Genomic DNA, 14,673 nt, shown 5'->3' with positions numbered 1-14,673 from the left:
ATGCTTTTTTCAGCTTCGAAGCGACCATCAGCTGCAAATCTTTTCCCATTCTGATTAACTGGTCTGTGCTCGCCAGAATTTTTTTGGACACCACACTGTCACTTATTCTGCTATCGTTGCTTTGTTTGTTATCTGCTGCAACTTACAAAGTTCCAGTATTGGTATGAAAATCAGGCATGGATGTCAAGTTCTGCAGTCACGTTCCGTCCATATCTGACCAACTCTCAACAGCTGAGCAGTATTTTCTTGTTTGTTTGCTGCCAACGGAAAATCGTTTCCTTTGGAGGAGGCAGGTGAACTGGGGGGATCAGTTGATCGTCGGAGATCCTCTGCGTCTCATGAAAGACAAGAAGCTGAAGTGACTTACTCAAAGCTAATATTGATGTGAGGAAAACAAGAAACATGAAAATATTGTAAAAGGAATAAACTATAAATAGATTTATATAAATAGTTGAGTATTTTAATCTTCAGTCAGCACTGTTCTCTACATTAGGCAGTTACATGATCGTGATAATATCGCTTGCTCAGTAATCATTTCGCAGTCCAGCGGGCATTTTTAAAATTATTTTTGTGAAGGATATTAATTGGATTGCAGAGGCTGCGTGGGCGCTTTGTGAATGTAGATAATGGCATTGAGACAGCGCTGCTGGATATTGATGTAGGTAATTAGGGAGGACGGCAGCGGCCGATAAAGGGTGATTGCGGTGTAAGGAAACATCTGCTTTAGAGTTGAAACGGACACAAGCCTTTTTTTCGCCAGAACAATCTGAATCAACGAGTAAAGCAAACACCACCGCAAATTGCGGGCCTAAGTGGAGGCGGCTACTTCTATTCTGATGCAATACAGCAGCTTCCTGATCCGTATAGTTCGAGCTTGTTGCGATGTGATTATTACTGTGAGGATAATTAACTGACTGATTGCTATAACCAGAAACCGTAGCTATGCACCATAGTCGTGGCAAAGAAACCGTATAAGAAATATCTGGGGCACCTGAAATTGTTTTACATCCGCTCCATAGTTACAGACTTCAAAAAGCTGGACCAGGATTTGCTACAATTCCATAACTAGAGGTAGAAAAATGTAGTGGATCATTAATACTTCCTTAGTTCCAGCACTAGCAGCCATTTGTTCCTCAAGGAGTAACAAGGAATAAACTAAGGTAAACTAGTTCCATCACTACCACCTGTATGCTTGCATCAAGACAGACTGTAACAGGCTGAGTGCAGCGAGTTCTCAGTCTCACCACCGTGTTGTTCCCGTACTCACCCACCGAGAAAGAAGTGGCATGTCCAAATATGACTTGGGGAATCGTGCAGGAACCACTCTCTTGCCATACTAGTAGACGGTCCAACAGGCCAGCTGTTACTGCGGGAGGTGCTCCATTGGTGACGTCATTGGCGAAGCATTCTGGTTCCGGTCCCATCACACCCAGGGGATGGCAAAGCGACAGTCGTGGAGGATGTCTGTTCACCTTCATTCCACCGGAAGCGCTGGCGGTGGTGGCGCAACGGTTAGCCCCTGTCACCAATGCAGTAAAGATTGGCTGTCCTGTGTTCAGCTCTCGTCTCAGGCACACTATTCTTTTTCTGCTTGTCGCATCTGTTTACAGGGCTGGCTGCCTTGCCATGATATAGCCCTAGCTGTTGGCTCGGCATAAAACACAGATTACCCACTCCTCCACTGGTAGCTGGCAGACGGTATGAGAGACTATACTTTGCATAGTCGTACCCAACGATATATATATATACTGATCATAAGGTAGGTTACAAGATGATCACTGGTGCTTGGAAGTCAAGAACTCCATAATACAAAAGGACAGAAAAAAAGTGCGCACCACATTTGGCTCGTTGTGCAGACTGGTGACATAGTGACATGCCGTATAGATCAACTTTTGGGCACAGCTGCTGTTTATGCGGATGTCTGTATTCGGCTGCACTGACAGGGTATTGACTGTCCGGTATAATTGTCGGAAGTTGAAAGCGCAACATCGGCATTTCAGGGCGTGTGAAATATAATTTGGTGCTAAGGTAGAAACTTGCTGTATAACCGCATTTTGTGTCCTCATGCGTGCGCAAGTTTTAGATTCCTTGTTCTTCACGCCCCCATCCCCCATGTCAGGCCGTGTGACCTGCCGACATTTTGTTGCAGTGACCTGTTGTGAGAGGGAAAGGAGCCGGCTGGCCAGTGTGTATTGGACGGGAGGGAGTCGTATTTGCCATGGAGACAGTCGATAGGGGTGAGGGGTGGATATGGTAGGGAAGAGACATGGCCGTAAGTCTGCCACAAACGGCGACACCAGAGACTTTCTGTCTTTTTGGTGATGTCGTCACTGTGTTGATGACTGTCATTGTGTTGATGACATATGCCTACATTATCAACTTTGGGCCATCAGTATAATCCTCTTGGCTGATTATGACGATGTTGAAAGCAACTCTTGGTGGATGTCGTGGGGTATATTGTCTAGTCGCTGGCACATCACACCTGACTGTATCTCACCAACCTCAAGATGTTAAGGGACATCGCAGGGTGCACATTATCGACTTAAAAATATTTTCTCTACCACGCAACCTTGAAATGCCAAGTTTCAAAAGTTAGTGGGTATCTTTTCTATCATAATGCCAACCGAGCTGCACTAAATGACAAAAATAAATAATTTTTAATGCAGTATAAAGAATAATGACAGCATCAGTTCCAGGTACAAATGTTAACACTTTAACTGCTCAGAATCTGCTTAGTATATTTTGACCAGAATGAACAATTAAATGAGATATTTCACCTGTATTGGTTGCGCAACTTGAGAGTTATAAAGCTGCAAGTCTCACAAACATAATTTGAGAATTGTAGAAGTGAACAATGTACCTGCATAAATATCACTTAGTCTTTCTGAGATTATAAAACCAAACATGATTTTCAAGCATCGACTGTAACACCAGTTTGGCATTTACACTGTCTCATTTGATGGCCGTTGAATATCATTACAGGGGTAAATGTGCCCATTTGATCTTCCTTCTTTTTTTTTTTTTCTTGCATTTTTCGTTCGTTCTTTCTATCCGAGTTTCGCTGTTAAGTCGCTCAAAGGTTAGGCAGATTTTTAGCAGTTAAAGTGTCGATAAAACTTTAAGCCAGATTCTGTTTATTGTCAGATCATTTTTTTTTTTTTTTTTTTTTTTGACATGCGATTGTGCAACGCATCTAGATGGCATGTAAATTTGCTTTTTTAGAACAGTTGAAAGGTTTAGAAACAGGCGTAACTAGCTCCAGGATTGATATCTTGCCCTCCTCATTTCGATCTCCTCTTTCGATTCCTTGTTTCAGTCCAGTCTCAATATGGCTGTATTGTAATGTTCAGTGTGTATCATGACTGTGTACAACTAGTTTTAAAATCTTTGAGTTTTAGACAAAAGAATCATCACATTACAGCAGTGAGTGTAAGTTACTCAGCTCTCAGTTTTCAACAATAACAAAATGCCGATAGACTTGTGTGCACGCTTAATTGCACGCACAGGGGAGGGGAGGGCGAAGTCCTGTACCTTCCAACCATTGGTCCGCGGCTGTCACATGACCTCTGCGCATGTGGTTTCTAGTGGCGTTCGTTCATTCAGTGCAGCACAGCAGAGGAACACAACGGTGTGTTAAGCTGGCGTGTGCTTTGGTTGTCATGTAGTCGGAGTGCTGTGTCTTTATGAGCCTCCCACACCCACCAGCAGCGGCAGCTGTAAACGAGTGAGCGGCCAAGGTGTGTCGCGTGTTCACTCATGATGTGGTGGCATCTCCACCGGGAAACTTTACACTCCATTGTTCGCACTATCTTAAAAGTGGAGGCATAGTTTCGGGAACTTATGTCACTCGCATTCTGATACGGGAAATATTTTCCTGCTACTGACCCAAGTCACAATATTGCGAGCAAAGTTGTTAAAGAGGAAGATTTAGCGCGTCGGGTGAGCATGCGGGTGTAGCCCACCCGACATCACCACCACCAACAAGAACAGCATTAAGAAACGGATCATTAACGTCAACATGCGGGACGTCATCACCAACCATTGGGCCGGTGACCCCAGCGCCACCGACGTGGAGAAAATCGTCAGTGATGAGAGCTGCAGAAAAAGAGCGACGATGGGCAGAACGTTGAATTGTTTCCGCCACCCGACCTGCCGCCTCCTGACACACATCCTCGCCTTCGTCGCCTACCTGTGTTTCGGGCCGCCGTCTTCACGTTGATGGAGGGGCCGCAAGAAAAACGTCTCGTGGATGAAGTGAAGAAAGTTCGGGAGCGCTTCGTCGACATAACGCAAGACTGCATCAGTGGTAAGTGTTGACAAACTCACAGGACTGTACCTGAGGTAGGTGCTGATGTTCACAACACAAATGTACCAGAGATGTACACCCACAACTGTATTGGTGCACACATGAATGGCTACCAGTGGTACTAAGGTATCTGTAGTAGGTGGTGACGTACACATATAGGACTGTACCAGTGACATGCTGACGTGCACAGAATCGTCAGTGATAGTATACTAACCTACACACATGACTGTGCAAGTGGTAGGTGCTGACGTTCACAACAGAGCTGTCAGTGATTGGTGCTGACTACAGGTCTATATTAGTAGTAGGCTCTGAGGTGCACATAAGATTATATTAGTCAAAAGTGTTGTTGTACACAATGGTGAATTGTGACGTGCACACAAGACTATTAGTGGCAATGACTTACGCCTGCAAAGGACGATGTTGGAGGTTGATGTTTGCCTAAACGGCAAGTCCCTTCATCTTTAGTCAGCAGTACTTCATCGATGATGAATAGTTGATGACAACGGTTAACAGAGCGCCGTATGTTAGTAAGAGATGTCCGCTAAGAGGACGTGGACAGGTAGTTTGTAGACATGTGTCGACAGGTCAGTTAGTGATGCCAGCCTTAGCTCACGACCTTTCAAGGAAAGCGGAGGTAATGCCGAAGACAGTCTGATTGGTGTGTTTGTCGCTTAGATGGAGAGAGAGAGAGCGCTACTACTGCTGTTATCATCCACTGTGAATTAAAAGCTTTGTGATGAAGATGAAACCAAGCGTCTAGGCTTCGCTGCTCACGCATATGACAGGGTAGATGAGTTGGTTCTGATGCTAATCGTCGTCAGTATGCTTCATACAAACCGTCACAAGAGCAAGATGAAGAAAAGAGTGGATATGAAAGAAATGAAAGGAAAAAAGGGACAGGATTGAGGAAGATGAGAAAGAAAAGAAATGCAGGCAGCTGGCCTGAAGACCGTTGCACGGATACTGACTGCGCTACAATATAAAACGAAGAAAAGCTCATAAAAGAAGACATGAAAAACACTACGTGGTCAGGAGGAAGGGAGGAGAAGGCCTGTCTGGGACCCTTCCACTGAGTTGTCGTGACTCCTTGCCTTGGAGGATGTTGGGCTTTAATGTGACGGATTGTGGTAATATATATGTCGACGAAAACAGACCGCTCCCATCAAGTCTCTGCAGATAGTCTTGGCTCGCTTGAAATCCTCTTCCTTTTGAAAAGCTATTAAACATTTGATTGATAGCTGTGTATGTAACTGAGGAGCATGCAGTAGTTGAAAATCGACGTGGATAAGAAATGCATGCACACAAATAGTGCTTTGCTGATATTACGATAGGAGAACTATGGATGCCGTGATGTTTTGCAGTAGTAAAATATTACAATTGTGGTACCACGCTTCTTGGCGAGTCTGCCGACAGCACAAACTTGACTGGCAGTAAGCAGGAAGAGTGCCATGATCACTCAAGAAGCATTTGACAGTCTCTCTCCTCACCATCTTGACGATTTTTCGTCTTATTTGAAATCCGCAGTTAAGAGAATCGACTGTAGTAGTCTGGGAATAAACATAGAAGTGTATAGTAATACAAGTTCGTGGGAATAAAGACATTTCCGTTACAGGCCTTCGCACGTGTCGGACCCTCCGCCCCACAGTGAGCTTTGTCAGCAGTCTAATGGATTTGTGCGCCCCCACCACATCCTCCCCCCAAAAAACCCCAATAATAATTCAGCAGACGGCGCGGTGTATTACACTGTTTTCAGGACAAAGGTGTTGGTGTAGCAGTCACATGCGTGCCAGCTGTCAAAAGGACGTTGGGTTACTGGGTTGGCAGAGAGAGAGAGAGCAGTATATAGAGCAGGCGGGGGAACAGAGCGCGAGATTTATATTGCTGTGCTAGGTATTAGTATCAATATCGTTATCAAGGGAGGCAGAGATTGAATGATTGATTTTACTGCCACCTGGGTGGTTTTATACATTTACAGATGTAAAAATACACGTCCCATCACTGTGTAATCACATACGATCCAACACAAGTGTCATGTACAAAACATTGTTACAAAACTACAATGGCTTACAAATAAATATGTTTATTTTAAGTTTACTTATTAACTTTGCATTAATGTAACTTGGACAGCTTGGACTTACGATCGATTCATTTACATCTGTCCGAGATGGACAGTGAAAATCAGATGGTGACATGTGTGTGTGTCTTAGGGCATGACTTCTTATTGGGAACACGCCCTGTTTTACTCCAACTTAAACAGTTTGAATGTTGGCATTCCTTAGCAATTTATAGTGTGTATGGAGAGAAATATGCGCTGCGGGCGGTTTGTTATTTGTTGTCAGCAAGTATCTGATGGGTGAGGCCCCAGGGGTCCGCTGAGGTCGTTGTGTTCCTGTTGTATTATCCTGCGGGAGATCAGCCAGGGTTGTGTTGTGACACAATGACAATTGCTTTATTTCGGTAGACTCGTGCCCATAACCGATATTTGGGGTGCGGGGATCAATTGTGGTTCATAAACCCTGGAGCATGCACAGCTGCTTGTCGGAAAGACACAAAAGAAGAAAAAACAAAACGGGAAGGGTGGACTACGGCAGGTCACTGGTGTCACTGACTGTACAAGACATGCGTCGTGAGACGCGTTCATGACATTTCAAAAGGCTTCCGCCTATTGAATAATCAGCAAATAGCATCTGCATCACGACTCATTGAACAGTCGGAATACAATGTTTGACAGTATTTCAAGTGTTGAAGCATTTTAGTAATTATTGTCAGTTCTTGAAGCTATAAGCCTTCACTTACAGACTGCCTTCGGGTAGAATGTTGTTTGGTATGTGTGAGGTAGGGAGATGTTGTGTTTGCTATGTGTAAGGTAAGGGAAGTTGCAGTGACTGGCTGTGGGGTGTGGACGTCTAGAGGTACCCATACGCTTTACGTCTTGTAGCACGTGTCTACAAAACTGTATTTTTATGGACATCAGCGACTCGCTTTTATTAGCTCTTCTCGTGTGTCAGTCTTGTCGATCGAATCTCTGGGCGCTGGCATCGGGATCCATACCAGGGCACAGAGGACACGTGATGGCGAGAGAGGTCAAGACCTTATCGCGACATCGATGGGTTTTTTTTTTGTTGTTTGTTTTTTTTTTTCGTTTTTTGGGTTTCTCTAGTTGAGGATTGTTACGCAGTCCTTAGTGTCGAAGACAGTTCTAAGGTTTGCCGAAAACTTTCCCATGAAGGACAAGAAATTAATTGAAGAATACTTCAGTAATTTAGCGCACATTTAAGATCCGCAATACACTGCAGCGAGAAAAGAACTAAAGAACAAAGCGCGGATTTATGAACGAGATCCTGGCATCTGCAGACATCACACGATTCACACGCTCCAACTAATCCCGTTATACAAACACGGACAGTCTTGAGTCAGTTAATATACAGGCGACAGGCCGGTATCCTCACAGTATCAGCAACACCAGATTCCTGTTTTATGTGACAGACAGTGGCAGTCAGACACCAGGTAATGTCGACTATAAAATGTTTTTGTCCGCCTGTTGCGTGCAATTCGTAGTCTTTGACGACAGCATAAAGAATAGTACATCCCGCTTCTTCCTCCACACAGGATCGCTGTAGGGGCGCTGGGTGTGACATCAGTTCAGGTTTACGCACTTGCGCGTTTGCCTCCTGTTCAAGACCTTTGAACATGTGTAATGTACGAACATTAGAGACTGGCCGAGAAGGAAAACATGACTGACGACAATAATGGGGTTAGCGAGGAGGGAAGAGATTGGGGAAGGAGAGGGCGGAGTCACTATGTCGTGTGACCTGACTGTTTTTTTGTAGGCAGAATGAGGGGCTGTTACAAGTGGCCCTTATTTTGTCGCAGTTGTGCGTGAAATGGATTGTTTGTGATGCATCCTTTATACTTCCTGCTGCCAGTGTCTAGTCGTTTTAGATGCCGTCACCTTCGCCGGGACGACCATAAACAAGACTTGATTGTCATTAAGTTTTACATTCAACATTCAACCTTCAACAGGGCGGTTTTAAAATGTTACCTGCTAATGCTAGCTGTTATTATTGCTTATGACATCAGAGCCATGCGGAAACTTGCCTGCAGCGTGAAGGGCAAGACCATTACTAAGACTATAACTACTAGTTATCGGGGTTTTTTTTTCTTCCTGTATAGGGTCACATGACCTCTAATCTCTTAAATTTCAAATGTGATCTTGATGCATTACAGCTTTCATAATTACACAGTATATTGCTATCTTATACTCTTCATTTGGTGAAATGAAACTATACAAATATTATAAACATTTCGAAACAGAATATTAAATGGTTTTATGATGTACATGTGCATATATATAAACTAAAAATTGAAATTTATACGAACTATATTTTCTATTTCGTGCAAATCAGGAAAAAGGTCGAAGTTTTCCTTTTCTCTGTAATTGTGACTCACTGCATTTCCATTCAGTACAAACTCACATATAGAATCGACTTCACCACTTGAGGATTTATTCAGCACACCACTTAGTCACATGCAACATCAAATTGTAGTAATGTAGGGGACTAAAGCAGAGTGCAGGGGAAAAGGTCAAAGGTTGAATAAAATGTGATTTGTTCATGAGCTCCCTTTCTCTTAGGAATGACACATTTAATGATGACAGCATTTCCCTTGTTCTGTATGAAAGGAAGCTGAAACCCCTGTCCTTGTCATTGAATAGTGTGCAGTCTTCATGTCACCGAATAATGTGCAGTGGTCTTTTTGCACGGCCTATTTGAAACTGAGCTGGCTTGCAGGAGAATGTAAAAAGCCCAGTGACATGAGTAGACTTCCTTGACCTATTTAGCATTTTATTCCCTTGTGTGCTGAATATATAAGGTTCAGAACACTAGTAGAAATATTTCATGACCCAGAGGCAGACTGTTTATTTTCTTTTAGTTTTGGATCTGTTGTGCTGTGCAATTACACTCAATTGTGTGGGCAAGGCATTTATACTTCTCTCACAAAGGCAGCTTTAGGACTTCGTGACCTTAGAACATGCTGGGCCTATTTCCTCCCATCCCTCTCCCCACCCATTCCCAGCTCAGCTCAGATCAAAACTGGGCCAAAAGCCTCAACAAATAAGAGGCATATTATGGAATATTTTTCTTCATTCTAAACCTTAATAATAATGCATAAATGGTAATCATGGTGGTGTAGCCTTAACTCAGGGTATGTGTGCATTGGTGGTTTGCTTGAACTATATTTTTACCTTCTGCTAAGTTTTTAGTCATGTTTCAGAAAATTGAAAGCAGTCTGAGAAAGCTTGATAATTTAGCTCTGTTCATACCTTACTGGAGATGAACTCCTCGTCCTTGCTTTAGCAGACATCATCTTATAGCAGTCTACTATGCAGACTCCCTGATTAAAAACATTGTTCAATTTCTAGCACCAAACACCACTAATAATTGACTTGCTAATGTTTATGTTGTAGGGCTGCTGTATAATGTGACAGTTTCATCTGTCTAAACATATGGGCTTGTATTACATATTTACATTCTGCTTGAACTGCCATTTCTAATTTTACTAGTTTGCTGACATTTTCTAGCATTTCTTTTGGCTCAATTTTTCAGATGATGAGCTGGAGCAATTCATTGAGAAGATTGTGAAGGCTGCCAACCGTGGAGTGTCAGCCATCCGAAATGTCACCATGTCTGAACCAAACTGGAGCTATGGTCAAGCCATCTTCTTTGCTGCCACTGTTCTTACCACCATAGGTTAGTTTGCATGCCTTTCTCATTGCCCATCATATCACTTCTTTTGTTTCAAAGTATGTTATGATCAAAAAGAAGTGAGAGGAGTATTATGAATAAGGAGGAGATCCAGAGCAATTGACTCTGTGCACAATACTCCTTTTGAAAGTGCAACCTTGGTGATAAGAGCACAAAGTGCATTGTGAAACTCATATCGTGGATCTCTTTTATCATGGACAAAATTATCATTTGTATTTACTCAAAACTGTTTAGTGTATTTGCTTTGTATTTTTCAGTTTATATCTGTTGGTCATTTTAAGTCGCTCCTTTTATCAGTTGTGAAAAGAGAAGCATGTTTTTTCCCCCAGGCATAGTCACATCATCACATTATTTTTGTTGTTGGGAGAAAGAAATGTCATCAGAGCAGATCACTGCTTTGAGGTTTGGCTGGACCTGTGAGTAAAGAAATATTCTCCTGCTCACCCAGTGTATGGATGCCTAACTTTTGAGGGAAAGTACAAGGAAGCAAAACAGGGCTGGGGTCTGCCTTCCTCATGAAGTCTATTATTGCATTTTACTTTAATGTTGTTTTAAATCTGGACTGGATACAATTTACACATGCTGTCTTTGATTTTAGGTTATGGACGTGTGACACCCCTGTCGGATGGTGGCAAAGGTTTCTGCATTGTATATGCTATCATTGGGATACCACTGACACTGATTCTATTCACTGCACTGGTTGAACGTATTCTCATCCCAGTCAAGGCCTTCCTTTACTTTCTTTTCCGAAAATTGGGTCACGTTTACCAGGTCAGTGTGAAAATGATGTCTATTACATGCTGTATGACCACCATCACACAAGAACACACAGTTATGCATATATTAATATTTAAAAAGTGAGTAAAGTGAGTGCACCATTATTTTAACTTGATTTTTTTTTATCAAAACTGCAGATGAATGATTTTTTTAAAACTTTTTTAATACTCGGTAGTCACAAAATCTATAGGTATCATTTCACATTTTTTACAAAATGTATTTAAAGGAAAACAGCAAGAATAGATCAAATTTTGTATCCTCATGAATGCAACATTTTTATATGCCTTGTTTTTTTTTTCTTTCTTTTTTCATGTCACCAGGCATTTTACATTCAACTTCTGCATCTGGTAATTATGGGTTTCGGCCTTCTAGTATTCTTCATACTGATACCAGCGGCCATCTTTGCAGTGCTAGAACCATCTTGGAATTACCTGGATGGGATTTATTATTGTTTTATCTCTCTCACAACCATTGGCCTTGGGGACTATATACCTGGGGACAGTGCTGACCAGCCTAACCGTGCACTCTACAAAGTAGCTACTACATGTAAGTTTGTGCTGGCCACTACATGTATGTTTGTGCTGGTTGCATTCAAAGATCTAAATACCCAAGCCCACTGTGGGTTTTGGGATTTTGCAGTTTCTAAACTTGTTGGGAGGTATAAAACTGATTGTGTTGAATAAAAGTGAAGAGTGGCTGACAAGCCAAAATTACAGTTCAGGCATGAAAAATACGCAGGGCTGAATTTGATGCTGAGGCTGGAACTAGCTTTCAGGTCAGTCAAGCAATAACCTCTGTCTTGCGTACTAAATCATGAACCCCTTTCATTACAATAGCTCCATAGGTTCCATTGCCTATGTTGTTGACTGCAGGACAAAGGTTACTGCCTTGACTGGTCTGTAGACTAGTTACAGACTTGATGTAAAAGCCAATAATTATTTACAATGTAAAAACCAGTCCAGTTTCTTAAGTACAAACCTACTGACTGGCTGCATTAGATTTCATGCATGACAAAAGTGATCATATAAATAGATATTATTGAATTTGTACATGCCACATTTGTAGATTTACTTGCAAACAGCAACAGGACTTAGAGGAAGAAGAGTGCAAACAAAAAATATATATGACTGAAAACTTAGTCTACTCTTGGACAAAATTCAGAGTCCAATGCTGCAATGCAGTGTGAGAAGGAAGTGTGAAGATGTTCAGAAAAACAAGAGATGAATAGCTTAGACATGATGATGGTTTGAATACATCATTCTTGGTTGCAGTGTACCTGCTGACTGGCCTTGTCATGATGATGGTGGTGCTGTCTGTGCTGTATGACATCCCAGAGCTGAATCTTGGTTTCCACTTTTACCTCAAAAGTGACCCTGTAGATGATGAGCGCACGCGCCTTAAGAGTTTAGCTAATATGCAGGGACCAGGCCTCAAGTACACCAAGCAGGTAAATGAAGCGGAAGGCCAGCCCTCTGGTCAGGAGAACTTTAGACCTGGAGCAGGCACCTACCAGTCTTTTCAGGACAAAGACATTGGTGAGGAATGAGGGCAGCAGACACAGAGGTCAGAGCAGAGAAAAGCCTAGAGCAGCAGAACATAAAGATTTTTGTATTGCTGATTGAAAGATGGGATATTTACTCCTGTGGGACCACAGCTGTAGAATTATCTAATTTGTAGGTAAGGAGAACTGTAAGTACAATCCTATGTTGCTAAGAGACAAAGTACATATGCTAGGTTGGCAGATGTTACATTAACAGTTTACCAGATATGTATTTTTGGGCTCTGTTATTTCACTCCTGGTACAGAATTAGACTTAAGAATGCTCATATTAAAAGGATAAATTTTGCTGTTATAAATACAGCAACTCCTGTAGGTTTTGGTACCATCTTTTAAGTTGTTATTAATATTGATATACAGAAAGACTTTAACCTGCAGAATTCTTTTATGAGAGGGCGGAGCTTATTAAGCCACCTAAAAAAATATAGATTATAGCTTTTCTTTACAAAACAATGTGAAAGCATTTTCCCACCTCAAAGTTAGTGGAAAGTTCCTTTGTGTTAGACACTTATAAATGAGGCACATACCTTTTTAATGCTTTCCACATTTCTGCCAAAAAAGAAAGTTACTAATTCTTGTGTTAGTTTCATGTCATTTTGGGCATGTTTTGAATTTTATGTTGTTGTATTCTTGTCCTCTCCCCTACCCACTCCTGCTCAGAACGGTCTTTTAGAGCTGAGTAAATCAGCCGTCAGAACTGGGGATCCATTTACTTAATTTTAAGAAGTGCATGATGATACTTTGATGTATGTTATTCTAAGTGAGAAAAGTGTTAGTAAATGTTATTAGCAAACCTCAAAATCATTAGAGAGAGAGAGATATATATAGTGTTTTCCACTGACATTTTGCATATAAAATATAACTTATCAGATAGCTATAGAATTGTTGGTAATAAAATGATGAAAATATTTTAGGTACCTTACTATTTCATCTTATTTTATTTAAAATTAGCATTTAAACAAAAATTAAAAAATAGAAGGCATTGAAGTAATTTAGTAACATCTTAGGTTTTGATGTCATAATAGAGTGACTTAAAGAAATGAAAGTCAGAATGTGGGAGGAGGGTATCATTGGTCAGTATCACTTCAGATAACAATGTTATATGACTGCACAACTTAACAGAAGGTAATAATAAAATGTTCTTAAATATTATAAAAGTGAATAGATACAAATTAGCCTTTTTGTCTGTTTTATTTTACTGTTATAAATTCAGCAACTACTGAAGGTTTTGGTACCATCTTTTAAGTTGCCATAGTTATCTTTCCTTGGACATGTCATTTGTCAATATAAAGAATGGACTGTATGCAGTTACATGAAAAGCACAATAAGAAAGGGAACTTTGTCATGATGTCTTAAATGTGAAACCTTCTGAAAGGAAACCTGTAAATGTAGATAATAATTATGCATCTGAACTGATCTCCACATAAAACAGAGCACAAGCCTGAAAGCAATCTTCTATGTGAAAAAGAGCCATTTTGTATCACTACCTGAGGTTATTTAAAATCTGTTGAGATTTTTGTCTTTAGACTGGATATATTTGACCACAGCATGGCTATAATGTGTTTATGTATATATCATATAGCTTCTTACATATGAAGTAATTTGCATTGCATGAAGTTGCTTTAGACATGGTTATTGGCAACTTTTGCACAGCTGGCTTCAGACTTTAAGATGGGGGTGGATGGGGAGGGTAGCTGTTTTCATTAGAAAGCCATTGTTATGAGATTCTATTTTGATGTGTTATGTTTTGGGCTAATTAGCAAGTTCAGAAGAGGTGCAATGTTTTGTTTAAATTGCAGATCTTAAATGATTTATCCTAACACGTTTACCCCATTTGTGCAATTTCTTGAGGTTGTAAGCGTTTGTTTCTAATAAACAGTTAGGGAAATAGTTGTTTCAACCTGAAGTCTTCTTGCCCTGACCATACTCTTGAATGGTCTTAAGTACAGAATGCAAAACTTTATTGCGGTATTTGCATCAATGGTACTTGATGCTGAAGGATGTTTCACTGATGGACATTATTTTAATTGGTGTGTCAGACGAACTTGCTGCAGCAGTTGTTTGCATGGCAGCAAGGACATATGGTGACAATTTACAAATGGACATTTCATGCACTACTAACACGTCTGCCTGTCTGTGTAAGGTGTTGTTTTACTCTATATTTGTATATTGTAAGGTAGGAAGCACAAATGAGATCCAAAATTTCAAGAAGCTAGCAAATAGCTCAACAGTTTTAGCTGATAAAATATCCATTTGGCAAAAAAAAAA

At 41.1% G+C, this 14,673-nt stretch overlaps 2 protein-coding genes across 4 annotated transcripts in view; one reads left to right on the top strand and one right to left on the bottom strand.

Annotated features, from left to right (window-relative positions):
• Positions 1 to 1,572, bottom strand: part of LOC112570667 (leucine-rich repeat protein 1-like) — a 20,295-nt gene extending 18,723 nt beyond the window's left edge. The window contains exon 1 of the mRNA XM_025249223.1: positions 1,268 to 1,572. The gene's annotated coding sequence lies outside the window, so the exon portion shown is untranslated. The remainder of the gene's footprint in view (positions 1 to 1,267) is intronic.
• LOC112570668 (potassium channel subfamily K member 1-like) overlaps positions 1 to 14,673 on the top strand; it is a 23,355-nt gene extending 8,682 nt beyond the window's left edge. For 2 of the 3 annotated variants that reach the window (XM_025249224.1, XM_025249225.1), the window contains exons 4-7: positions 9,913 to 10,056; positions 10,670 to 10,842; positions 11,169 to 11,394; positions 12,120 to 14,673. In XM_025249224.1, coding sequence (XP_025105009.1) covers positions 9,913 to 10,056; positions 10,670 to 10,842; positions 11,169 to 11,394; positions 12,120 to 12,394 — 818 coding nt within the window. In that variant the 3' untranslated portion in view covers positions 12,395 to 14,673. Of the gene's footprint in view, positions 1 to 3,585; positions 4,307 to 9,912; positions 10,057 to 10,669; positions 10,843 to 11,168; positions 11,395 to 12,119 lie in introns of those variants that run through there. The other variant, XM_025249226.1, reaches the window with a different exon arrangement.

Source organism: Pomacea canaliculata, linkage group LG8 (assembly GCF_003073045.1).
Source record: "Pomacea canaliculata isolate SZHN2017 linkage group LG8, ASM307304v1, whole genome shotgun sequence".
Taxonomy (NCBI): Eukaryota; Metazoa; Mollusca; class Gastropoda; order Architaenioglossa; family Ampullariidae; genus Pomacea; species Pomacea canaliculata.
The sequence above is the reverse complement of the archived record's forward strand: the minus strand, read 5'-3'. Positions and strand labels throughout refer to the sequence as shown.